Source organism: Oncorhynchus gorbuscha, linkage group LG13, assembly GCF_021184085.1.
Source record: "Oncorhynchus gorbuscha isolate QuinsamMale2020 ecotype Even-year linkage group LG13, OgorEven_v1.0, whole genome shotgun sequence".
Lineage (NCBI taxonomy): Eukaryota > Metazoa > Chordata > Actinopteri > Salmoniformes > Salmonidae > Oncorhynchus > Oncorhynchus gorbuscha.
This window is the reverse complement of record NC_060185.1, coordinates 12,694,785-12,721,680: the sequence shown is the minus strand read 5'-3', so window position 1 is coordinate 12,721,680 and position 26,896 is coordinate 12,694,785. Positions and strand designations below refer to the sequence as shown.

General features: G+C 44.7%; 2 protein-coding genes across 3 annotated transcripts in view; both read right to left on the bottom strand.

Moving 5' to 3' along the window:
* Positions 1-959: 959 nt before the first annotated feature.
* Positions 960-12,705, bottom strand: LOC123992519 (cyclin-L1-like). 2 transcript variants are annotated; one of them, XM_046293719.1, is made up of 11 exons: positions 12,362-12,705; positions 11,898-11,972; positions 11,495-11,607; positions 8,186-8,309; positions 7,827-7,891; positions 4,260-4,359; positions 3,422-3,526; positions 3,179-3,320; positions 2,911-3,022; positions 2,674-2,766; positions 960-2,263 (listed from the first exon to the last, which is right to left on the bottom strand). In XM_046293719.1, exons 1-11 carry the CDS (start codon positions 12,599-12,601, stop codon positions 1,798-1,800), a joined length of 1,635 nt encoding a protein of 544 aa, XP_046149675.1. In that variant the 5' UTR covers positions 12,602-12,705; the 3' UTR covers positions 960-1,797. The 2 variants fall into 2 exon arrangements, with proteins under 2 accessions (XP_046149675.1, XP_046149676.1); XM_046293720.1 differs by having other exon boundaries at positions 8,186-8,306.
* Positions 12,706-24,958: 12,253 nt separating this feature from the next.
* The window catches only part of lekr1 (leucine, glutamate and lysine rich 1), a 47,169-nt gene continuing 45,231 nt past the window's right edge, over positions 24,959-26,896 (bottom strand). The window contains exon 6 of the mRNA XM_046296334.1: positions 24,959-26,358. Coding sequence (XP_046152290.1) covers positions 25,933-26,358 — 426 coding nt within the window. The 3' untranslated portion in view covers positions 24,959-25,932. The remainder of the gene's footprint in view (positions 26,359-26,896) is intronic.

Here is a 26,896-nt window from a genome sequence, read left to right as displayed (position 1 = left end):
AGAATGTGAAGGGCAGCTTTTCACACTTGGATCATGAAGACAGCAGTCCTAGCTGCCAGTAGAGGAGGCCTGCTCGACTTAAGAGAAATAGTTGTCATGCCAAGCTGGGGACTTGGCCTGTGTTTAAACAGGCCCCATTTTGGCTGCATTCATACAAGCTGACCAATTTCTGATATTTTTCCACTAAATTGGGCTTTTGCCTAGGGATGCACGATATCGGAATCGATGTGCAAAACCAATGTCAAAGCTGACGTGCACACCTATATAAAACGTACGTAGTAGTAATATCACGAAAAACACAGCGCTACACAGAAAAACAGCAACAAGTAGGTGCTATTTTTCAGATGTTGTTCTACCGGAGTTACACAGTATTGTTGAAACCCACATCTATGAGCGTCTCTGCTATTAGCTTCAAGACTGACATTTGGACCAATGAGCATGTCTAGTCTGACAGCACAGTGGGTCAACAAGGATCTCGTACTGAGGAAAGCCGTATTGCTCAAGAATGTGCTGATTCTCAAACCGCTGCTGCCATTGAAATGGCATTTGAGAACATGTTTGAAACTTGGAAACATGAACACGCTCCAATCGAACAACTGACTCAAGAAATGAGCTCAACAGCGTCTATAGTAGAAGAGATGCTGTCTGTCACGGCATTGAAACGCCTGCTCAACAAAACTGCCGATATACCGTACGGTTGAAACTCTATTAGAGATTGTGAACAAGCGATTCTGCGGCATTCTCTCTGAGCCTCTTTGTGTCGCCACCATACTGGGTACAAGGACCGCTACCTTGATGCAGACAGGGTTTACATGAAATGCTACAGAGCTGGACAAGATGGAAATGGGACAGTGCGCAACGAGGAAGAGGCCGCGGACAGACAGAGCTGAAACCTCAATGCTTGACATGTATGTTGAAAAATTCTGGTTGTGAATGAACAAAACAGCAAGTGAAAGAAATAGGTTTTGATCATGTTTTATTGGTAATGGGGACATGTAAATTTAAACAAAATAACATTTTAGTCAGTGTTTCAACTATTTAACTGTACTAGAATGCATAAAAGGCCACAAATATATATATATATATATGGGAATTGGGGTTGTTTCGGCAAAGAAAATATTGGATATTGGTTAACGTACAAATATGTAGTTGAGTCATGCCTACTTTTGACCAATCACCTCAGAGCTGATCTGATTGGTCAGAAGACCAATTAGAGGAAAAAGATCAGAATTGGGCTCCCTGTGTGAACACCACCTACAGTAGATTGCAGCTTTTCATGACCTGTAGTCCAGTGTTACAAAAGAGAAGGAGTCAAATTGTCATTATTTTTTTTTTAATTAAGTAAAAATCAGACATGAACACGTGCAGACTAAAAACCAGTGTAACAAATTCACCACAATCCTAAAAAGGTTCTGAAATCAAGAGTCTGCATTCAGCTGTAAAAAGATACAGCCTGTTTCTAGAGAAGCCCAGTAGTCCTTTGCAATCTGTACAGAACACTGCTTTAGATAAAACAAACAGAACCCGGTAGTCACTTCCTTCAGTCCACAAAGTCTTGAGGTCTTTCCTGAATTATTCTTTTGTAGTACACGCATTCATTCCTTCTTCCACTGAAGAGTCGCTTTTATAAATCAAAGCGTTGTCACTAAATGAGCAGTTTTAACCATCTTTACACTGTAAATATGTTGTCTCCAAGTCCAGCATTTACATGTCAATTAAAACAGGTTGAAAAGGAGGATTGTGGTAAAGCAGAACACAAAACTGCATTAAGGAGTGGAGGGGTCTCCTGCGCCTGGTTCAGCGGCGATGGCGTCCGTGCCCTGAGTGTCCACCACCACTGCTGCTATGGCGTTTGGTCTTGTGGGTGCGCGCCCTTTCTCGTTCTCGGTCGTACGACCTGGACCGCTCCCTCCTGTCTCCACGGTGATGTCCTCCCCCAGCTCCACCTCTCTCGTGCTTGTGCTTCTTGGCCGAAGAGAGGTCTGACGTGCTGCGGTCTCTGTCTCGCTCCCTCTCCCGTTCCCTCTCTCCTTTGCTGGCAGAGCGCGACCTTGACCTCTTCCTCTTGTGAGCACCTCCGCCGCTGCTGCTATGACGACTCGATGGCTTGGGGTCGATGTTGCCATGGTGGCCGGGCTTTGGCTTGAGGTGTGGGAGGAGGAGGGGGGAGGACGGATGGCGTCGGGGTGAGGGGCTGCGGCTGTGAGACCGACTGCGAGAACGAGAACTGTAGGTCCCAGAACGACTTCGCCGGCTGTTGTAACTGGAGAGTAAAGAAAAGAGTCAAGACTCCAGTTGAATATCACTACGAGTGTGACACCGGTTGTAAAATGCCGCCTGTAAAGTACCGCAGTAAAATACCGGCTGTAAAGTACCGCAGTAAAATACCGGCTGTAAAGTACCGCAGTAAAATACCGGCTGTAAAGTACCGCAGTAAAATACCGGCTGTAAAGTACCGCAGTAAAATACCGGCTGTAAAGTACCGCAGTAAAATACCGGCTGTAAAGTACCGCAGTAAAATACCGGCTGTAAAGTACCGCAGTAAACTGGCTGTAAAGTACCGCAGTAAACTGGCTGTAAAGTACCACAGTAAACTGGCTGTAAAGTACCACAGTAAACTGGCTGTAAAGTACCGCAGTAAAGCAGACAATGAATGAAGTACTATAGTCTTACTGTCTGCGTGGGGAGCGTGATCGGGAGCGAGTTCTGGAACGAGATCCACTCCTACTCCTGCTGTTTCTCCCAATCTTAGCCTCCTTCCTCAGCCTGACACAGAGAAAGAAAGGAGACATGAAACATTCCATTTCCATTAGGGGTGTCTGTTTAAAATGGAAAAATAAAGCCCTTTCCCTCCAGAACGAAAGGCCCTGCTGTGTTGAGTAGTTAAAGAGCTGTGTGTGTGTCCCTCACCCGTTGTGTGGGCTCTTGGAGCCCTGGGCTCTGCTGTCTGGCTCTTTCTTTACAGGTTTGAGAGCCTGGGGGTTGGGCGATTTGTCCTCCACCTTCACTATGTTGGGAGAACCTGGGTAACACATAACATGTCTTTAGACTGGGTGGTCCCCATTTAGAAATGGAATATTATTGTACTACTGTGTTAATTCTTATTTTATTTTAAGTACTTATCTATGATGACTTGACCACTTATTTAAACTGGACAGCTATGGTAAAGTAAACTCACAGGGTTTGGATCCGGGTGAGAAGCCTCCCAGGTTGGACAGAGCTGGGGTCCCATCAGGGTTCAGCCCTTTAGCCTTCAGCTTGGCCTCCTGCAGAGACATCTTCCTCTTCTCCACTTCCTTCTCCAGGTGGTCATAGTCCGGCTGGTCGAGAGAGTGTGTGACAGGGAGGGGTTAAGAAGGAACTGTGTGGTGGATTATGTTATACAGCAGGGTTGCTAGAAGGTTCGGTGGATGATATTTACCTTCTTCCTGGTGTACAGTTTGAGGGTGGTGATACAGATATCCTTGATCTCCTCCTCTGTGGCTCCAAACAGCAGGTACCAGTGAGGTCTGGACGGGAGAGGCATCTACAGACACACAGCACTTAGTTAATGATGGTAAACATTGGATTAGTAACGGAAAGGTTGCAAGATCGAATCCCTGAGCTGACAAGGTAAAAATCTGTTGTTCTGCCCCCCCCCCAACAGTTAACCCACTGTTCCCAGGCCGTCATTGAAAATAAGAATTTGTTCTTAACTGACATGCCTAGTTAAATCAAATTAAAATGGGATGGGTAGGGATCACTGGTTAAGAGACTCATCCTGTTACAGGAGAGATGATGGGTGTCACACCTTGGTCATTGTATTTTGTGTTTTTGGTATGTTTGGGTAGGCCAGGGTGTGACATGGGTTTATATGTTGGGTTTTCGTATTGGGGTTTGTATTAATTGGGATTGTGTATGATTAGAGGTGTGTCTAGTTAGGCTTGGCTGCCTGAGGCGATTCTCAATTGGAGTCAGGTGATTCTCGTTGTCTCGGATTGGGAACCGTATTTAGGTAGCCTAAGTTTGCGTTGTATTTTGTGGGTGTTTGTTCCTGTCTCTGTGTAGTGTTCACCAGATAGGCTGAAATAGGTTTCTCGTTCCGTTTGTTGTTTTTGTATTTATTCAGTTATTTCATGTACCGCGATTATCTTCATTAAAGTCATGAGTAACCTACACGCTGCATTTCGGTCTGACTCTCTTCATACAACAGACGAACGACGTTACAATGGGGGAAAAGTGGAAGACTAGAGATGGGGAGAAGACCAATCCAACGGTACCTGCAGAGCTCTGGCAGCCAGGTAGATGCAGGCACAGGCGATAGTTTCAGCTTGGAACCTCACAAACACATTGGTCCTGAGGCTGTCATTCATGTAGTTCCTACAAGACACAAGCAACATACAGAAACATAGCACCATCTCCTCCCAAACAGCCCATATCACAGTGGTCTGGGCAGTCACCAGCTGGTTCTCGAGAGCTACAGGGGTGCAAGTTAGTTCCAGCTTGACCATTAAATACTTGAACCGTGTGTTAGTGCTCAGGTGAAACAAAAGCCTGCAAACTGCAGCTCTAGAGGACCACAGTTGGTGACCACGCCAATAAAAGACAGATTTGTCTGACATAGTAACAGGCTAATGGTATGGAGACTAGTTTATCTTTGTCCTGCTACCTCTCTCTCTCTCAGGTGCATCCATGTTGGTGTTGAGCTGGACATGCAGCGTCACAGATGAAAGCTTGTACACAGGACAGTGCAGACGGGGCTAGAGCCCACAGCTCCTTACCGTAACAATAGGACGTCCAAAAGAAATTAAAACCACTCAAGTTAGGACACCTATTTCATGCGTCCTACTATTCAAATGTCTTTGGAAAGTGCACATGCAAACTGAAGGTGAATGCAGAGCAGACCGAGGTGGAGGTGATCAGAGATATGATGCAGCCCTTTAGTAGGTCACAGCCATAGAGGCAACAACTCATCTCTTGGCTGAGAGGAGAGATGGAAGTTTCCCTTCACCACAGCTCAAGGATGAGATTGGACAGGTCAAACTAGAACTGTGGGTTGGGATGGCATGCTGCACTCTAGATATCATCTCTAAGTAGCTTTCAACTTGAACTCCCATCAAAAGGCCTACACAATGCTGTTATGTCGTAACAGGGTAGTAAGTTGGAGTTTCAGTGACCCTGATAAAGCTATAGCTCAGGCAAGACATGGAAACATCTCACTGACAGACAATGGACATTTCTGATCGATGGTTTTGCCATCTAGCGAGCAGTCAGACAGACAAACTGAAACAGAAAGATGAGGTGGGGGGGTGTGTGTGACAGAACACTGCTGGTAGAACCCCTACCCACTCAAAATGTGTCCCCTTCAGGATTTAACTTCTTATGGCTGCAGGGGCAGTATTGAGTAGCTTGGATGAAAGGTGCCCAGAGTAAACGGCCAGCTCCTCAGTCCCAGTTGCTAATATATGCATATTATTATTAGATAGAAAACACTCAGAAGTTTCTAAAACTGTTTGAATGATGTCTGTGAGTATAACAGAAATCCAAACAGGAAGTGGGAAATCTGAGGTCGGCCAAGTTTCAACCCAGCCCCTATTGAATACACAGTGGGATATTGGTTATGTTGCACTTCCTAAGGTTTCCACTAGATGTCAACAGTCTTTAGAAACTTGAATGAGGCTTCTACTGTGATGTGGGGACGGATGAGAGCTGTTTGAGTCAGTGGTCTGGCAGAGAGCCAGGTCCTGGTCATGAGCATTTCACATGATAACGACCTGCGTTCCATGGCTTTTCTACACACAATGGAATTCTCCAGATGGAACATTATTGAAGATTTATGATAAAAATGTCCTAAAGATTGATTCTATACTTGGTTTGAAATGTTTCTAGGACCTGTAATATAACTTTTGGAAGTTTTCTGATGTTCAGCTGGACGAGCGTTTGGATTTGTGTACTAAACGCCCCAAAAGTAGCTACTAAACTAACTAAATCAAACATTTAATGTGGAACTGGGATTCCTGGGAGTGCATTGAAGATCAAAGGTAAGTGGATATTTATAAAGTTATTTCTGATTTCTGTTGACTCGAACATGGCAGATAATTTATTTTTTCTTAGCGCAGTTCTCAGATTATTGCATGGTTTGCTTTTTCCGTCGTTTATTTGAAATCTGACACAGCGGTTGCAATTAAGGAGCGGTATATCTATATTTCCATGTCTAACAATTGTATTTTCATTGACATTTATAATGAGTATTTCTGTAAAATGACGTGGCTCTCTGCAATATCACCGGATGTTTTTGGAACTAGTGAACAATGTATACTGAGATTTTTAAAAATATAAATATGAACTTTATCAAACAAAACATACATTTATTGTGCAACATGAAGTCCTATGAGTGTCATCTGATGAAGATCAAAGGTTAGTGATTAATTTTCTCTATTTGTGCTTTTTGTGACTCTCTTTGGCTGGAAAAATGGCTGTGTTTCTCTGTGAGTTGGTGGTGACCTAACAATCGTTTGTGGTGCTTTCGCTGTAAAGCCTATTTGAAATCGGACACTGTGGTGGGATTAACAACAAGATTACCTTTAAAACGGTATAAAATACATGTATGTTTGAGGAATTTTAAGTCTGAGATTTCTGTTTTGAATTTGGCGCACTGCACTTTCACTGTTTGTTGTCATATCGATCCCGTTAACGAGATTGCAGCCCTAAGAAGTTAATGGAAGCTGGGGCTGATATGCAAAAACTATCTTTACTGAGAACAAAAAAAGAAACTTATTGAAATCTAAACTGGGCTTCTCTGAATAGTCTTGACTACATTTAGCCATTCCGAGCCAGTCCCGGAATGCGACTGGCATAGTGCGGCGCACAATTGGCCCAGCATTGTCCGTGTTAAGGGAGTTTGGCCAGGGTATAATAATTTGTTCTTAACTGACTTGCCTAGTTAAATAAAAGTGGTCTGTCATACGATTTCAGTTAAACATCAATTAAACATTATTCAGAAAACCAGCTCACACAGGGGTCCCCCAGAACAGGCTTCCCTAGACTTGCTGAGGGTTTGAACTTTGGACTGGTGGACTACTGATAGATTACTGCAAAAAGTGGCCATTGGATATTGACGGGTGGCGAGACAGGTCCTTGGAGACAAAGCCTGAGCAGGATCAGCCTGTAAGACATGTCTGGAGACCACGTCAGTTTGGGAAAATCAAATAGACAGTTCAACAGTACACTTTAACTACTGCATCAAAAAGGCATACCCAGAAAACGGTTGAGTCAAAAAAAAATACTTCAGGATATGTTTACTTCAAATCTAGAGCAAGTAAACTAGAAAAAAAATATAAGTAGAATGCAATAGTTATCTATATAGCTATCTAGAAAAAAATGTATACAACTTTAACCTAGGAAGCAAAACCCCCAAAATACAAATCCTTCTGGACACCCCCAAGAGAAAACAAGACGATGCTGGCAGTTGGGAAAGGCCCGCCCCCTTCAGTGAATCTCGGCAGAGAGCTCTCACTGGATTGGCTGTCTCCGAGAAGGGCAGCCAGCCAATGGGGGCGCTCCTGAGGTCATGTGGTTGGAGGAGCAGATTTCAGAGGTTCTTTATGAGACTTACCAGCATGGACTACCCTTTAATCAAAGAGTAGAGAGAAAGGACAAAGTTAAACTGAGTTCCCTGGGCACCAGAATCATAGACTAGAAATAGCCATGCATGGACAAGAGGATAACAAACAGGTCTCAATAAGACACTAATGAATCCATCAGAGAATAGAGGTTACAGAGGGTGATACAGCAGCTGTTTGTGACGTAGGGCACTGGGTTAGTTAGGGTACAGGCCATGTACTTACCAGGCGGTCTGGACCAGAGTCTGGTTCTTCTCACATTCCAGGACTTGCAGGTACATGACGATGATCTGGAAGAAGACCAGTTGACATTATGCAATAATCAACACGGTTTCACAATCACCAGGTGTGGGAGAATGCAAACCACCAGGCTGTACTGAGAAGAGAATGTTCTTGAACACCACAACTACAGCTGTCATGTGCGTCACACAAACTATCAAAGACGTAATTGTAGTAGTGTAGTCTAATAGGTTGGCCTTATGCTAGTGTTGAGATAAATGTAGCTGTGACTTGAGCAAGACTAGCACCGGCTGGGTCTACAGTTGCACTGCATGTGTATTCTGAGCGATGTAACTGGGACTCACCTTGTGCGGGTGCTTGACGTGTACACAGAAGCCCAGCTCCTTCAGGATTCTCCGTTCAGCTTTGATCACGTGGTTTTTGGTATTAATGTAGTTCTGATCAAGAATCAATGAACTTGCACTCCTGCTTTATAAAAAGAATGAAAATAACCAAAAATGTTTCCCCCCCCTCAAAAACAGAAAGAAAGCACCCTTCTGCTTTCATTGACTGGTTCTCTTTCCCCCTTCAACCAACTAAAAGCAACAGGCCCAAATGTTTTTTTTTTTTAGGGGGTTTGACTCCTGTGATTTCAGTAGAAGCTTTTGAGTTACACTGATCCATGTCTACCTCAAGTCACCATGCATCACAGCTTTCACAGAAATAAACATCACCAAACAAGATGGTAAAAACCTGGACTACCCGTTCTGTTCTTCCCCTTGTAATGGAATAACCTGGACTACCCGTTCTGTTCTTCCCCTTGTAATGGAATAACCTGGACTACCCGTTCTGTTCTTCCCCTTGTAATGGAATAACCTGGACTACCCGTTCTGTTCTTCCCCTTGTAATGGAATAACCTGGACTACCCGTTCTGTTCTTCCCCTTGTAATGGAATAACCTGGACTACCCGTTCTGTTCTTCCCCTTGTAATGGAATAACCTGGACTACCCGTTCTGTTCTTCCCCTTGTAATGGAATAACCTGGACTACCCGTTCTGTTCTTCCCTTTGTAATGGAATAACCTGGACTACCCTGACTTCAGTCGCATAGTCACCCAACTAAGAAGCCTTACAAGCAAAACATGCACTTTCACCACGTTATGGAAAGAAAATACTTCAGGTACGGCCTACATTACGATTTACTTACAAAACGACTACTTAAACACACCATTTGTAAGAAAATGGACTAATGGATTTGGTCATCACCGTCTAGACTCATTATGTGTAAAAACTGATTTTTATGTATACTTTACTTAACCAGGGAAGTCACATTGAGATCGCCATCTCTTCTTCAAGTGAACCCTGATCACAGAAAGTGCTACACCAGGAAGTATGTGAAGGACCCCATCATCTCTGTTAACCCAGATAAATAAATAGACAGTGCACTAACGCAGCACGGATCTCACGATCCCTTCAAAACAGGCAGATCAGTCTACAGGAGATTAAGGACCCCACATCAGAAATGCAAGAGGTAGCATGTTTATATGGTCCTCTGATGACAAGGTAGCAACACGACCGTACCCATCTAGTCCTCTGATGACAAGGTAGCAACACGACCGTACCCATCTAGTCCTCTGATATGACAAGGTAGCAACACGACCGCACCCATCTAGTCCTCTGATATGACAAGGTAGCAACACGACCGTACTCATCTAGTCCTCTGATATGACAAGGTAGCAACACGACCGCACCCATCTAGTCCTCTGATATGACAAGGTAGCAACACGACCGTACTCATCTAGTCCTCTGATATGACAAGGTAGCAACACGACCGCACCCATCTAGTCCTCTGATATGACAAGGTAGCAACACGACCGTACTCATCTAGTCCTCTGATATGACAAGGTAGCAACACGACCGCACTCATCTAGTCCTCTGATATGACAAGGTAGCAACACGACCGCACTCATCTAGTCCTCTGATATGACAAGGTAGCAACACGACCGCACTCATCTAGTCCTCTGATATGACAAGGTAGCAACACGACCATACTCATCTAGTCCTCTGATATGACAAGGTAGCAACACGACCGCACCCATCTAGTCCTCTGATATGACAAGGTAGCAACACGACCGCACTCATCTAGTCCTCTGATATGACAAGGTAGCAACACGACCGCACTCATCTAGTCCTCTGATATGACAAGGTAGCAACACGACCATACTCATCTAGTCCTCTGATATGACAAGGTAGCAACATGACCGTACCCATCTAGTCCTCTGTTATGACAAGGTAGCAACACGACCGTACCCATCTAGTCCTCTGATATGACAAGGGGGTAACATGACTGTAGCTAATACTTCTGGACACTAGATGTGTCAGAATTAAAAACATTTTCTAACGGAACAGTTATCAGAACAAACATGACCAAAGTTGCTATTAAAACGTGCAAGTCATGGCAGTCTACTTTGTCTCTACAAAAGCAGGTTTGTATTTACTCATTTCCTTACTTCAGTGGTAGTCTAGCCAGGGTGAGATGAACAGTTCCTGTTTCCAAGCTACTACACAAGCTGCAGTAAGGCAGCTGATGTAACGAGTTATATCTACTCCAAAGACTGACAGTTCAGTTAAACATATAATGGTCAATTTCCAAGACAAAAACGGTTTCCTCCAAACAAACCTCTTAAAAATATATATTTTTTAAAGAGTCTGGAAAGCCCTGCATATGTCCACCAATTACAGGTGATGTATTTTCATTAAAACTCAACCCACCCACCTCTTACATGTATTACATCCCCTCAATATTAATATTAAATCTAGATGCACTAACTAATGCATGTGAACAATTGTACAAATGTTCTAAGGGGGAAATAAAAATAAGTGATATTTCTGTAAAAGCCGTGAATGCCATTTGGTGAATGAGGGAGGTTGCTCTGTAGTACACACAGTATGTAGTGTTTGAGCTACGTTACCAGAGGGTCCACAAACACCAAAAGCTTAGACTGAGACAAAGGAGTCCAAGGCTCCCAGCCTAGGACCTGCGGCCAACCTGTCCTCCCCGATCCCAGTGCACCGCAGTGACTCACACCACGGGCGTCTCCCAGGGGAGGGGGTGACACCTCGCTCATGGTTGTCATGCCGACTGCTTCATCTCTACGTACCATTCCACATCACCCAGGCTTTGGTAAATGTAGCTGGTCGCTGTTAGTTGGTTGCAAGGGAAAAGAGAACCCAAGTTAATACCACAGCCTTAGAATTGGAACTGAACAGATTATTCTGGTCAAAGACACACTCGTCTAGCAGTGTGTCCTGTCTTCTGGTGCCTAGTAGTTCTCTCTCGGCAACCAACAGTTATTTAGGTTAGAGGTGCTAATTTATCACCTTTCCCTGATCTACTTGTCTATGCATGTAGCTGTGAATATAATGTTGTAACTACCATTGATCAGAGATGAGGAAACTGAAACGTTTTAGAGTATGGTTTAGAGAGCATGGATCAACAAAGGGCATTTTTTTCCACATTCATACATCAGAGCATCATACAAGATACTTAAAACATAGTTACTAATTAATATAATGCAAGATGACTATACTTGCATTTTTCACAAATGGTTAACGTACAATTAAAAGAGATGTGAGACCGACAGAAACGAATGATAGTTTCTATATGGATGCTTACCTTTTGCCTCTATGACTCTGTTTTAAATGGTGAAAAACATTGATGACGTCTCTGAATCGTCGTGGCGCTTCCTCGATCTTGGAAGCCAAGTTGACACAGGCCATTGCAACAATCTGGGGACACAAAGAATACAAAGATCTACAGTATGTTGCAAGATGTGGTTAAACACTAGCATTACTCTGAGGCGTTGCAACGATTACGTCACCTAAAAGTGACAAGCTAGCCAGCTGCAATGACTATGAAATAGTTTCAAAACAGGCCTGGTTACACGTGCCACAATCCAGCTACGCTACTGTAAATTACAATATGGCCGCCAACGTAAACGTTTTCTACACACACTACCCGGTGCTAAACTTCCTAATGTTGTACTGATAATTTTGCCGAAAAAGACAACTTGACTTACCTCAAAACTGTGTTTGACAAATGACTTTGAGTAGAAAAAACGATGAAAAAGAACTTGACCCGTAGCCATTGCCACCTGTAAGGTAAAGAACAATAAATGAATACGACAGTTTTATGTCACGTTAAATGGATTCATAAATAGATATCCGCCATTTTGTTCTTGTCATCCCGCTGTAAGCGCAGCACACGTTTTAAATCAACTACTTATTCAAATAAGTTACATTTGTAACTGATAATTGCACTAAATAACACGGTTGTACACACGATTCGACAAAAAAATGGACCAAATTAGTCTACCAGATTATGCTAATAAATATATAATAATAATAACGTTAGCCTTGGGCATTTCCCGGCCTTATTTTGACGGGTTATTATATAAACAAAGATGCGATAAACAACAACCGCTATGGTACTTATGTTTTGTCATAAGATAACGATACTGGATGTTACATTTTGAATGTTTACCTGTGGCAAGCGTAGAAGAATACCAGCCGATTGAATTAGCTCGCAACCCAGGCTACGGAGGTCGGTCTCCGTGTGCAGGTCGAGGCCATCGAGCATAGACGGGGTCGGCTGAAGCCTTTCCTCCGGTATGAGAGAGTTGCTGATAGTGAGGACAACTTCAGAATAAACTCTGTCGCCGATAAGGATCCCATCACTATTCGTGGACGTGTTAGGGACAGCGGAGAGGGGACCAGCGGCCATCTTCGTCACAAATGAAAGCCGTAAACGGACACAACAACAACGCGGCAGAGACAACTTCAACCACCGGGGAAAGAGCGGAGCGATGACGTCAGCGCACGGTCGAACTACGAACAGTGTACATACGCGGGACTTTTACGTGACAATAAAGTAAATAGTTCCAAGCAATCATACATTTTCCTGAAGTGCCTTTACGGCTTTTTTTTTTGTTACACGATAGGTTATACTATTGGTCATATAATTGTGAATACAGTTTGATGTATAATCCCATGGGAATGGGTGATGCAAGGGACAATTAAGCAAGCTTTTGGGAACTGTCTGGAATTTCCCAATGACGATGATTCTGGGAACTCTTTCTTTGTATAGCGTTGGAACATATCCATCCGCCGTCATACACTGCAACGACGTTTCAAAAGGCAGCAGGTCTGAGACTTCCGTCCCCTTCCTTGCGTGAGAGCAGTCAGACAGAACAGTGCTTCCGCTTAGCGCTCTCACCAGTGAATCCTGTGTGGTTCTTAGTAAATACACTGAGGTAGAACCACAAATCGAAACGTCTTTGGTAGAACATTTAAGGTGCGGGTAAGTCAGTTCTAGAGTCGTTCCATGTCATTTCAGCAAGCCATGACACCCCACCATCTCAGATTGTTCTGAAATTGTTTATGTAGTTAGTAACATGTATTATTAGCATTCCTGAAACATGTAGTTGAAATATACCTTTATCTCTGAACAATGAAGCTAATTGATAGCACCCAAATTGGCCATTTTAATTTATAGGATTCAGATAATATTCAATAAATATAGTACCTAACATCTGGTTTGGATCAAACTTCTTCCAACCAATGAGTAAGACATGATGTCACCAATTTGTAAGTCGCTCTGGATAAGAGCGTCTGCTAAATGACTTAAATGTAAATGTAATGAGGATTCCCCCCTCCCCCTATATTTCAAAAACTACCTACAGACCCCCATGCCAATCCAACCCCAACAAGTAGTATGAAGTTAAGGCTTGGAGTATTGCTTCTCCATACTATGTAATGTATTCCCTGTGAATCTGGTGATGTTTTTCATCCCTGTTCAGAGAAATGAGTCACTGAAGTTGCTTATACATTTTGACCACTAGATACTGCTGTTCCTGATATATCCCCAAACTTTTTAAAATCCATTTTTGCTGGTCTCGTGTTTATTAAATAGATCCCAACATTTCCTATGTAATTTTGGGTAGAAAACCAATAGATTTAGTATGTTGAAAATAAATGTTGTGATCATCCTCTCAAATCAAACCATTCCTCCATGAAATAAATATAGTGTTAGTGTATTTAGCTGACTGATTGCAGTCCGCCGTGGTGCAGACACCATCTAAAGGGAAAAGTATAGAGTATACTATATCAGATCACAGCGTACATTCCTGCCCTCTCACATCTCTATCTCTCCCTCATGTCTTTTTCTGTCACATCTCTTTCTCTCTCTCCCACATCTCTTTCTTTCTCCCACATCTCTTCCTTTCTCTCTCTCCCACATCTCTTCCTTTCTCACATCTCTTTCTTTCTCTCCTCATGTCTCTTTCTCTCTCCCTCATGTCTCTTTCTCTCTCCCTCATGTCTCATTCTCTCTCCCTCATGTCTCTTTCTCTCTCCCTCATGTCTCATTCTCTCTCCCTCATGTCTCATTCTCTCTCCCTCATGTCTCATTCTCTCTCCCCTCATGTCTCTCTCTCTCCCTCTGATGTCTCTTTCTCTCTCCCTCATGTCTCTTTCTCTCTCCCTCATGTCTCTCTCTCTCCCTCATGTCTCTCTCTCTCCCTCATCTTTCTCTCCCTCACATCTTTTTCTCGCTCTCTCTCACCTCTCTCTCTCTTACACACACACACACACACACACACACACACACACACACACACACACACACACACACACACACACACACACACACACACACACACACAAAATAAGATTAGGTAGAGTAAACTCCATGCTGTTTTCCACTTTTCATTTCCATGCCTTATTGTTGGTTATGTGGAGTGTGAGTTGGCAACTTGGCTGTAATGCTGTGCGGGTGCGTAGGTGGGTAGACAAGTATCTTCCCAATCTGCCTCTGTACTGCTATCCATCTCCAGGAACATACAGGCTGAAATAAACAGATTATTCATTCAACAGATTGTCCTCATTGAACAGCTAAGTGGAGATAGAACGTTCCTCCATGCACATCCATTTAGCTGTCAGGGGTTGGCAGGTTCCTCACAGCTTCCATCAGAAGACGCACAAGGTGTTCTTTCTTCTCAGCCAGAAGCAGTTCGAGAGGTGTTGTTTGCACCTTCCATGGGAGATCTGTAATGTTGGTATTTAAACTGCGACCACAGCCGAAAGGAACAGAGCTGTCTGGGCATGTTTTAAAGTATATCTACTCCTATCAGTTTTCTAAGTTCTCCTGACGGTTTCCTCCTTACTTTTCTATCACCAGATGTCTCGTAGAATCACAGGGGAAAAGAGAGAAAAAGTATAGATTCATTGGAGAAAATCCATAATCCTATGCAATGCCTTTGAGGTGTAGATGGTTACCATTTACTGATGGATGTGGTAGTTATTCAGGTATTCCCCTGACAGACCGACTGGTTACCTTTTCAGTTTATTTGGTCATTTATTTATGAGTGTTTTGTATAATCAGTTGAGAGCTGTAATCTACTATAGTACTAGAGGCCTGCCCTATATCATAGCCCCATATCTTAACCCTATATCATAGCCCTATATCTTAGCCCCATATCTTAACCCTATATCTTAGCCCTATATCTTAGCCCTATATCATAGCCCTATATCTTAGCCCCATATCTTAACCCTATATCATAACCCTATATCATAGCCCCATATCTTAGCCCCATATCTTAGCCCTATATCTTAACCCTATATCTTAGCCCCATATCTTAACCCTATATCATAACCCTATATCATAACCCTATATCATAGCCCCATATCTTAACCCTATATTTTAGCCCCATATCTTAACCCCATATCATAACCCTATATTTTAGCCCTATATCTTAGCCCCATATCTTAACCCTATATCATAACCCTATATCTTAGCCCTATATATTAACCCTATATTTTAGCCCCATATCTTAACCCTATATCTTAACCCTATATCATAGCCCTATATCTTAACCCTATATCATAGCCCCATATCTTAACCCTGTATCACCGCCTGGTACGGCAACTGCTCCGCCCTCAACCGTAAGGCTCTCCAGAGGGTAGTGAGGACTGCACAACGCATCACCGGGGGAAAACTACCTGCCCTCCAGGACACCTACACCACCCGTTGTTACAGGAAGGCCATAAAGATCATCAAGGACATCAACCACCCAAACCACTGCCTGTTCACCCCGCTATCATCCAGAAGGCGAGGTCAGTACAGGTGCATCAAAGCTGGGACCGAGAGACTGAAAAACAGCTTCTATCTCAAGGCCATCAGACTGTTAAACAGCCACCACTAACATTGAGTGGCTGCTGCCAACACACTGTCATTGACACTGACCCAACTCCAGCCATTTTAATAATGGGAATTGATGGGAAATGATGTAAATATATCACTAGCCACTTTAAACAATGCTACCTTATATAATGTTACTTACCCTACATTATTCATCTCATATGCATAGGTATATACTGTACTCTACATCATCGACTGCATCCTTATGTAATACATGTATCACTAGCCACTTTAACTATGCCACTTTGTTTACTTTGTCTACACACTCATCTCATATGTATATACTGTACTCGATACCATCTACTGTATGCTGCTCTGTACCATCACTCATTCATATATCCTTATGTACATGTTCCTTATCCCCTTACACTGTGTATAAGACAGTAATTTTGGAATTGTTAGTTAGATTACTTGTTGGTTATCACTGCATTGTCGGAACTAGAAGCACAAGCATTTCGCTACACTCGCATTAACATCTGCTAACCATGTGTATGTGACAAATAAAATTCGATTTGATTTGATTTTATCATAGCCCTATATTTTAGCCCCATATCTTAACCCTATATCATAGCCCTATATCTTAACCCTATATCTTAGCCATATATTTTAGCCCCATATCTTAACCCTATATTTTAACCCTATATCATAACCCTATATCTTAGCCCTATATCATAACCCTATATCTTAGCCCTATATCATAACCCTATATCATAGCCCTATATCTTAGCCCTATATCTTAGCCCTATATCTTAGCCCTATATCATAACCCTATATCATAACCCTATATCATAACCCTATATCATAACCCCATATCATAACTCTGGATATTAGAAGTCAACAGGTCACACAGAGGTTGCTCTGCCAATGCATGATGAAAGTCAATCTGACAGCTTGACAGAAGGAATGACAGCCATTTTGTTCTTCGAGCACAATGCTTCTACGATGACAGTTGGACACAGAATTCTCCAATCGTCTCACACATCAGCAATATTGGGCCGGGGCCCCAATGTCAATGCTCAGGGAAAAACTAACAGAAGCAATACTATATAATTCTAATGCTACTGGTGAGATGCAGGACAGGGATAGTAGACAGTAGAGGGCGACAGAGTACAGAAGATGGAGACGTTTCTCAGTGAATGTGCAGCCAGGTCACCCTTGATACAAATCAGTATTAGAAGGTCATCCATGCCTGAGGATGTCAGTCGATGACGTGGATACCGGCCACTAGGGGCAACAGTGAGCGCTGTTCCCTTCAAGTAGGTTTCTGTTTTGCTAGGGTGTTATGGATGAGGACGATGTGCTGGGGTGTTATGGATGAGGACGGTGTGCTGGGGTGTTATGGATGAGGATGGTGGATGGTTGTAGTCGTCTGCCTCCGGTACAAAATGTTGCATGTTTGAATCCAGTGACAGAAAGTTGTTTTGGAGATGTTTGTTTTAAGCCTCTCCCAAACCGTAACCCTTAGGGGATGGCAGATGGGGGTAAGCATCTGCCTCTAGTGCAAAAGATTGCATGTTTGAATCCAGTGACAGAAAGCTATTTTTGTTTTAAGCCTATCCCAAACCTTAACCCTTACCTTAACCATTCAGAGTTAATGCCTGAACTTAACCTTAAACACATGGAAACGTAACATTTGAGAAGCATGGATGAACGTCTAATTCTGACGTGAGACTGTGAGATCTGGTTGGAATGTGAGGACAGCGCTACGTAGAAGACACTTATAGAGACATGGTTAGAAGACAGTTATAGAGACAGGTAGAAGACAGTTATAGAGGCAGGTAGAAGACACTTATAGAGACATGGTTAGAAGACAGGTAGAAGACAGTTATAGAGACGGGTAGAAGACAGTTATAGAGACAGGTAGAAGACAGTTATAGAGACAGATAGAAGACAGTTAGACAGTTATAGAGACAGGTAGAAGACAGTTATAGAGACAGGTAGAAGACAGTTATAGAGACAGGTAGAAGACAGTTATAGAGGCAGGTAGAAGACACTTATAGAGACATGGTTAGAAGGAGAGAAAGAGGGGGATGTATTAACCACATTTGTATGTCTCTGTGTGTGTGTATACACAACACACACACACACACACACACACACACACACACACACACACACACACACACACACACACACACACACACACACACACACACACACACACACACACACACACACACACACACACACACACACACACACACACACACACACACGCGGTTGTTTGTATGTAGTGGGAAACCAGAGCGGTGACCTTGGAAGGTAGCCCTGTGCTGGTCTGACATTGTACAGCTGTGTGTGTAGTTCAGTGGGTGTTAGTTGTGTGTGTGTCTGGGAGCCATATTCTGGCCTGACATTGTACAGCTGTGCATAGTGTTTAATGGGCGGGTGTGTGGTTACTAAGGTTACACACTGCTGTATGAGTGTGACGTTGCATGGGTTATGTACGTATGTGTGGTTACTAAGGTGGACGCATCTACAACAGTGGTTGCCCTGTTATTAGGACACAGCAGCTGTAGAGGCGAGGAGCTGAGCCTACAGTACACACACACCAAGAGACGTTTTCATCTAACAACCTACACATGAACACAGCAACACACACGCACACACACACACGCACACACACACACACACACACACACACACACACACACACACACACACACACACACACACACACACACACACACACACACACACACACACACACACACACACACACACACACACACACACACACACACACACACACACACACACACACACACACACACACTAATCCAAGTGACATACACCCAAGAAGTTTATTATGCAGTATTCGCAATCACACATTCTTAAGTGACATGCTACTGAGGTTTTATTGTCATTAACCAACACCTACACAACCTCACACACTTACAGCGTCACCACGATGAATACTGAGCATTCTTTCTCTGGTTGCCTGGGTGACACTGATTATGGGTGAGTGAAGGCCAATGGGACGTCGAATTCCACAATGGCCACAAAGACGTAGGGGAACAGCGGTTAGGGACTCCCTGATGACGAACAACGGGTTAGTCACACACACACACACACACACACACACACACACACACACACACACACACACACACACACACACACACACACACACACACACACACACACACACACACACACACACACACACACACACACACACACACACACACACACACACACACACACACATATATACAGAGACGCACACACACAGTGTGTAGGCGGAATCAACTCTCAACACTTTTAAATTCCCTATTGACACATGCGCATGCCTGTTCTACAATGACAATAGCATATGAAAACACACACACACACCGAGTGCCTCACTTCTTCAACTGTGTTGAGGCACTAAGGGGCTACGTTATATATAATGATAATGAGGATAGCTGGAGAATATCGGAACTGTCGGAAATTAAAATGGATGGCCCTCCCTCCACTAAAATATATTTTTATTTACCTGATTCCCCCCCCCCCCCACTAAACACTTTTAAAAATACAGGTGACGCTCCCGAATGCCCAAAATAATAATGAAAACCTAAAGTGGATAGCAGAGAAGTATACACACCGGTTACCCTCACTCCTAGGACAGACCAGAGCCTTTAGAAACGGTTCTTTGTTCTGTAAGCATTACATGGCAAAGTATCCAGACGGTTGTGGAGTCGTAGACCACCGTGGACAAGGGGGTATCTCTAGAGGCGGCACTACAAACCCGGGTTTGATCCCAGGCTGTGTCCGTGACCTGGAGACCCATGAGGCGGGACTACAAACCCGGGTTTGATCCCAGGCTGTGTCCGTGACCTGGAGACCCATGAGGCGGCACTACAAACCCGGGTTTGATCCCAGGCTGTGTCCGTGACCTGGAGACCCATGAGGCGGCACTACAAACCCGGGTTTGATCCCAGGCTGTGTCCGTGACCTGGAGACCCATGAGACGGCACTACAAACCCGGGTTTGATCCCAGGCTGTGTCCGTGACCTGGAGACCCAATGAGGCGGCGCACAATTGGCCCAGCGTCGTCTGGGTTAGGGGAGGGTTTGGCAGGCCGGGATTTCCTTTCACCATCGTGCTCTAGTGACTCCTTGTGGCGGGCCGGGGGAATGCACGCTGACTTTGGTTACTAGTTGTACGGTGGTTTCCCAACACATTGGTGTGGCTGGTTTCCAGGTTAAGTGAGCAGTGTGTCAAGACGCAGTGCGGCTTGTCGTGTTTTGGAGGGCGCATGGCTCTCGACCTTCGCCTCTCCCGAGTCCGTACGGGAGTTGCAGCGATGGGACTGTAAGGACAAAAAATGGCCTTTATTAACGCATTTCATGCAAGTCTCCGTCATTTGACATGTCTGGGGTCAAGCATAATGTTTTACAATACCACAACAAAGCATGACAATGGGGTGGCAGGGAAGCCTAGTGGTTAGAGCAGGTAGCCTAGTGGTTAGAGCAGGTAGCCTAGTGGTTAGAGCATTGGACCGGTAACCGAAAGGTTGCTAGTTCAAATCCCTGAGCTGACAAGGTACAAATCTGTCGTTCTTCCCCTGAACAGGCAGTTAACCCACTGTTCCTAGGCCGTCATTGAAAATAAGAATTTGTTCTTAACTGACTTGCCTAGTTAAACAAAGGTTTAAAAAATGAAGGAGCGCATGCCATTGTACCGGAGACATTATGATTTCTATAAAGGCTCAGGTTAAATAAGAGGATAGTCGAAGTTTGGATCCACTGTAAAAAATGTTGTGCAACAGAACCAATGAAGACTGAAGCATCAATGAATTTGACAAAAAGCTTTTTTATTTTTTACAAATTTTAAAACACAGCAGCCGCATAGTTTTCCTTTGGGAAACTATAATTTTCTAATTTATTTTATTTTATTCGATGACATTTTTGTTAGAAAATAGATATTTATTGACTGTGATTAGGGCATGGGAATATAAGAGCATCTGCTCGGCCAAATGAACAAACTAGGCATGCATGGTTCACCACATAATCCTCAAACCAAAGACTGGCCAAACAAACTTGTGTTTCTAAAAGTGCATTCAAAAGGCACTGTAGAATGACTATATGTTATTATTATTTAATACTATTAAAAAGTCATTATTTAACATTTCATTTTATACACCCTAAATGCGAAATGTATCGGCTCCTGCCAGCTTCTAGTTTGTCACAAACGCTTCACCATTTATTTCTTAAATGGCAGGATATATCCTTTAAATAATAATAACATGACTTAAATCATTCATTCTTAGGCTACCTGGCTCGCTCCTGATTGATTTAGAGTTAGTATGTTGTTTAGTAGCCTGTTGAAATGTTGAACGTCAATTGATAGTGACAGAATCACACACTTCTTACTCCCCAAGCAGTGGGGCTACTTCGGCTATAGAAGCTTCCAGCGCAGCCACTGAATGTCATAGAGACCAGATCGATATCGGAGTCATGTCTTTTTCCACCATTTTACAACTTGCTTCTAGCATAAAGCTTTGCAGACTAAAGCGTCATTATAGATCACTTTATATAATTAGGCCCATTTAATTGTTTTCAAAATATTAAGCTTTTCCTTAACAAAAGACGCAATACCCTCACGTACCCACACATACCCTCACACACCCCCTCGATTCGAGCCCTGGTTTTAACTTAACACACCAAGCCCTTCACCTGGTTTTAACTTAACACACCAAGCCCTTCACCTGGTTTTAACTCAACACACCAAGCCCTTCACCTGGTTTTAACTTAACACACCAAGCCCTTCACCTGGTTTTAACTTAACACACCAAGCCCTTCACCTGGTTTTAACTCAACACACCAAGCCCTTCACCTGGTTTTAACTCAACACACCAAGCCCTTCACCTGGTTTTAACTCAACACACCAAGCCCTTCACCTGGTTTTAACTCAACACACCAAGCCCTTCACCTGGTTTTAACTCAACACACCAAGCCCTTCACCTGGTTTTAACTCAACACACCAAGCCCTTCACCTGGTTTTTTTAACTTCAACACACCAAGCCCTTCACCTGGTTTTAAGCCCTTCACCTGGTTTTAACAACACACCAAGCCCTTCACCTGGTTTTAACTCAACACACCAAGCCCTTCACCTGGTTTTAACTCAACACACCAAGCCCTTCACCTGGTTTTAACTTAACACACCAAGCCCTTCACCTGGTTTTAACTTAACACACCAAGCCCTTCACCTGGTTTTAACTTAACACACCAAGCCCTTCACCTGGTTTTAACTTAACACACCAAGCCCTTCACCTGGTTTTAACTTAACACACCAAGCCCTTCACCTGGTTTTAACTTAACACACCAAGCCCTTCACCTGGTTTTAACTTAACACACCAAGCCCTTCACCTGGTTTTAACTTAACACACCAAGCCCTTCACCTGGTTTTAACTTAACACACCAAGCCCTTCACCTGGTTTTTAACTTAACACACCAAGCCTTAGCTTCACCAGGATATTTAAGGAGTTCATGGTGACTGAAGGACTTGGCTGACAAAATCTATGGATAGTAGACAATCATTTATTCTGTCAAACAGGTAGACCTACTTCTTATTTCTTGAATTGGAAGAAATAGGCTCCAACACAAAGCCCTAGTGTTGTTAGTAGCCTAAAGTCAAAATCAAATGAAGACTGTTAAAATGAATTGGACCTTCTCAAATTAGCCCTTCAGTAGCATGCATCTCCGCAGCTGCCGCTTCGTAGTAATGTAAGTTAATATGATTTATTGTGAGGTCAATAACTCTGATAAATAGCTTCATTCCGGGCAACAAAACATATTGTTTTTATTCAAATCAATTATAGCAGTAGCAAGCTTACCTCCTGTTTTCTTGCCTGGCGTGTAGGAGTGTTAGGCCACTAACCGAAAGGTTGCTAGATCGAATCCCAGAGTAGACAACGTAAAAATCTGTTGTTCTGCCCCTGAGCAAGACAGTTAACCCACTGTTCCCCGGGCGACGAAGACGTGGATGTCGATTAAGGCAGCCCCCCTCACCTCTCTGATTCAGAGGGGGTAAATGCAGAAGACACATTTGAATATATTCAGTTGTACAACTGACTAGGTATTCTCATCTTCACGCTCTGCCTCTCAAACTGAACAGCACATTAATTAGCTTTAGTCCGCGAACACAGATATTTGACTCACTTCCTGAAGTGCCACCATACACAGCACAGCACAGCCAGCAGGGTTTTCCTCAGCCAGGGCAGGGCAGGCCAGGGCACAGCCATTGGTCAGCAGGGTTTTCCTCAGCCAGGGCACAGCCATTGGTCAGCAGGGTTTTCCTCAGCCAGGGCAGGGCAGGCCAGGGCACAGCCATTGGTCAGCAGGGTTTTCCTCAGCCAGGGCAGGGCAGGCCAGGGCACAGCCATTGGTCAGCAGGGTTTTCCTCAGCCAGGGCAGGGCAGCAGGCCAGGCACAGCCATTGGTCAGCAGGGTTTTCCTCAGCCAGGGCAGGGCAGGCCAGGGCACAGCCATTGGTCAGCAGGGTTTTTCCTCAGCCAGGGCAGGGCAGGCCAGGGCACAGCCATTGGTCAGCAGGGTTTTCCTCAGCCAGGGCAGGGCAGGCCAGGGCACAGCCATTGGTCAGCAGGGTTTTCCTCAGCCAGGGCAGGGCAGGCCAGGGCACAGCCATTGGTCAGCAGGGTTTTCCTCAGCCAGGGCAGGGCAGGCCAGGGCACAGCCATTGGTCAGCAGAGTTTTCCTCAGCCAGGGCAGGGCAGGCCAGGGCACAGCCATTGGTCAGCAGGGTTTTCCTCAGCCAGGGCAGGGCAGGCCAGGGCACAGCCATTGGTCAGCAGGGTTTTCCTCAGCCAGGGCAGGGCAGGCCAGGGCACAGCCATTGGTCAGCAGAGTTTTCCTCAGCCAGGGCAGGGCAGGCCAGGGCACAGCCATTGGTCAGCAGAGTTTTCCTCAGCCAGGGCAGGGCAGGCCAGGGCACAGCCATTGGTCAGCAGGGTTTTCCTCAGCCAGGGCAGGGCAGGCCAGGGCACAGCCATTGGTCAGCAGGGTTTTCCTCAGCCAGGGCAGGGCAGGCCAGGGCACAGCCATTGGTCAGCAGGGTTTTCCTCAGCCAGGGCAGGGCAGGCCAGGGCACAGCCATTGGTCAGCAGAGATTTCCTCAGCCAGGGCAGGGCAGGCCAGGGCACAGCCATTGGTCAGCAGAGTTTTCCTCAGCCAGGGCAGGGCAGGCCAGGGCTCATGATTGGTGTAGCCTATCCATTGCAGTGTAGCCAGGTTTTACACCATCCCAGCAACGTAAAAACTCGGGAAGAAAGTACATTTTCTTAGCAATATAACTTTGTTCTTCTCTGAGCGAGCTCTTCGTATAGACTAGGCCTATACCCTTTAGATAGGTAATGGGTCATTTGATTGCGACCACACTAGACACTGATTTTGCGTGCCCAGCAGAGAATCAGGGATGAGGGGTAGCATTGGTCACACATCGAGATAAACACTGAGCAATATGACATTTAATCAATTACAAATGACATGACACTCCCCTGGACTAAATAAAAAGTACTAAACACTAAAATAGCATGACATTCCCCCATTTTCCTCTGGGTAACAAGTGACTAAGGCCTTCCTTGTAGGACTGCCCCAGTGTGGGAACAGCAGTGTCCATTCACACTGCATCCCTCTCCCTCACCCTCACAGAGACATGGTCACCCAAAACACACGTACATACAAGGCCACCCATTACATACCCACAATCACAGGAAGAAAAGGAGACTGGCAGAGAAAGGGTGGAAGGAAGAGATATGGATGGAGAGAGAGAGAGAGAGAGAGAGAGAGAGAGAGAGAGAGAGAGAGAGAGAGAGAGAGAGAGAGAGAGAGAGAGAGAGAGAGAGAGAGAGAGAGAGAGAGAGAGAGAGAGAGAGAGAGAGAGAGAGAGAGAGAGAGAGAGAGAGAGAGAGAGAGAGAGAGAGAGAGTGTTTATAACTCTGGTCCGTGTTGAAAGACCTGCCCTCTTCAAAGAGTGGTAGAGGAGGTTCAGGAAGTGGAGGTCACGGTAGCAGGAAGTGAGGCGCGAGGCCGCAGGGCGATAGGGAGGAGGAGATGAAAGGAGAGGTGAAAGGTCAGGAGTGCATCTGAAGGGAAAACATGAGCACCAGGAACAACGACGAGTCGCACTAAAAAACATCAATAGATATTATGGGATGCTTTCTCACAAAACCACACACAATGTGTGTGTGACTGCTGTGCCATAGCTGTGCCATAGCTCCACTACCAATATTCAGACAGGCGTGTGTGTGTGTGTGTGTGTGTGTGTGTGTGTGTGTGTGTGTGTGTGTGTGTGTGTGTGTGTGTGTGTGTGTGAGTGAGACCATCCCTGTGAGGGACAATGCTCTTCGAGCGTGTGTGTGAGTGAGTTATAGCACATTTGTAATAGAGAAGGCTCTGAGACAAATCGAGAGGATGAGTGTATGTGCATGCGAGTGTGTCTGTGTGTGTGTGTGTGTTGTGTCCGTGTGTGCACGCATGTGCATGCGAGTGTGTCTGTGTGTGTGTGTGTCCGTGTGTGTATGTGTGCTGCAGTGAGTGCATGTCAGGCCTTTGTTTGTGTCTGCGGGTGGCAGGGGATGTGCTGTCAAGCTTCTACTCTCCTGGCCTCGTGATGGAGTGTGAGTGTGTGTTTGTTTTGAAAGCTGTGGCGTGCCATTGAAACTGACTGAGGGAGGCTGTTTGAATGTGTGTGTGAACTCAAGTGTGTTTGTCTCTGGGATGGAGTGTGAGTGTCTGTGAACGTTATTGAAGCCCACAGTGTATCATGTGCCTGTGAGTGTAGGTGACCATATATATGTGTGTGCGGCACGTTTCATCTCTTTTCCTAAATGTCTGTGTGAGTAACAGTGTGTTTCAGGATCTCTCCTTCCTCCCCATCACCAGATTAACTCTGTGTTTGACCTCACTGCTGGACCTCAGTTTGGGCAGGTTCCCCCCTTTCTCTCCCCCTCTCCCTTTCTCCCCAGCCCCTCCGCCACTACCGTGCCAGGATGCCACACTCCTTCCCACGCCTCCCCCTTCTCTCCCCCCCGTGGCTGTGTATGGAGGGGAGGGTCTCAGTGTGTGTTGGGGGGTGAAGGAGCGGGTGAGGGGCAGTCTGACTTTGGTCTGGGAATGTGGGAGGTCTGTCTGGGGGTGTTTGCCTTTGAGGTGGGAGAGATCCAGGGGCGAGGCTTGGCGTCGTAGCACCAGGAGCTGCTCTCTAGCTTGGGTAAGAGCAGCGGTCAGCTCCCCTCTCTCTTCACACTCTCTCCTCACTGTCTCCTGAAGCAATACCACCTGAGAGAGAGAGAGAGAGAGAGAGAGAGAGAGAGAGAGAGAGAGAGAGAGAGAGAGAGAGAGAGGGAGAGACAGAGAGAGACAGAGAGAGAGAGAGAGAGAGAGAGAGACAGAGAGAGACAGAGAGAGAGAGAGAGAGAGAGAGAGAGAGAGAGAGAGAGAGAGAGAGAGAGAGAGAGAGAGAGATCAGTCATGCTAATGAAGCTTACTCAAATGTGAGTGAGCCATTTGGTCATGGCGACAAACAGAAAGAAATGGGTTTTGACTCACAGCAAAGAAAAGACAGATATGGTGTAGTTGGTAGACATGGCAACAAAGACATGGCAACAAATCATGTTTTAATCTTCAACCTAGAAATGCTACCAAAAATAATTTACTGGAACTTGTTGCAAATGACAGTCACCCATTTTCAATGATTCACCAAACTATATTTAGAAAGAGGAAGCACATTAAGCACGTTTTCATTTCAGTTTCCTCCATCTCTACGAAGTTAATTGTAAGGATAAAATAATAATAATAATGTAGAATTAACAGTTGT

Bases quoted from the DNA above. Each gene is read 5' to 3' on its own strand.
- LOC123992519 (XM_046293719.1), bottom strand. From the start codon at position 12,601: ATGGCCGCTGGTCCCCTCTCCGCTGTCCCTAACACGTCCACGAATAGT. The intron at 7,892-8,185 runs GTGAGTCCCAGT...GTCTTCTTCCAG, and splicing joins ACGTCAAGCACCCGCACAAG to ATCATCGTCATGTACCTGCA. The intron at 4,360-7,826 runs GTAAGTACATGG...TGTGTCTTGTAG, and splicing joins ACTCTGGTCCAGACCGCCTG to GAACTACATGAATGACAGCC.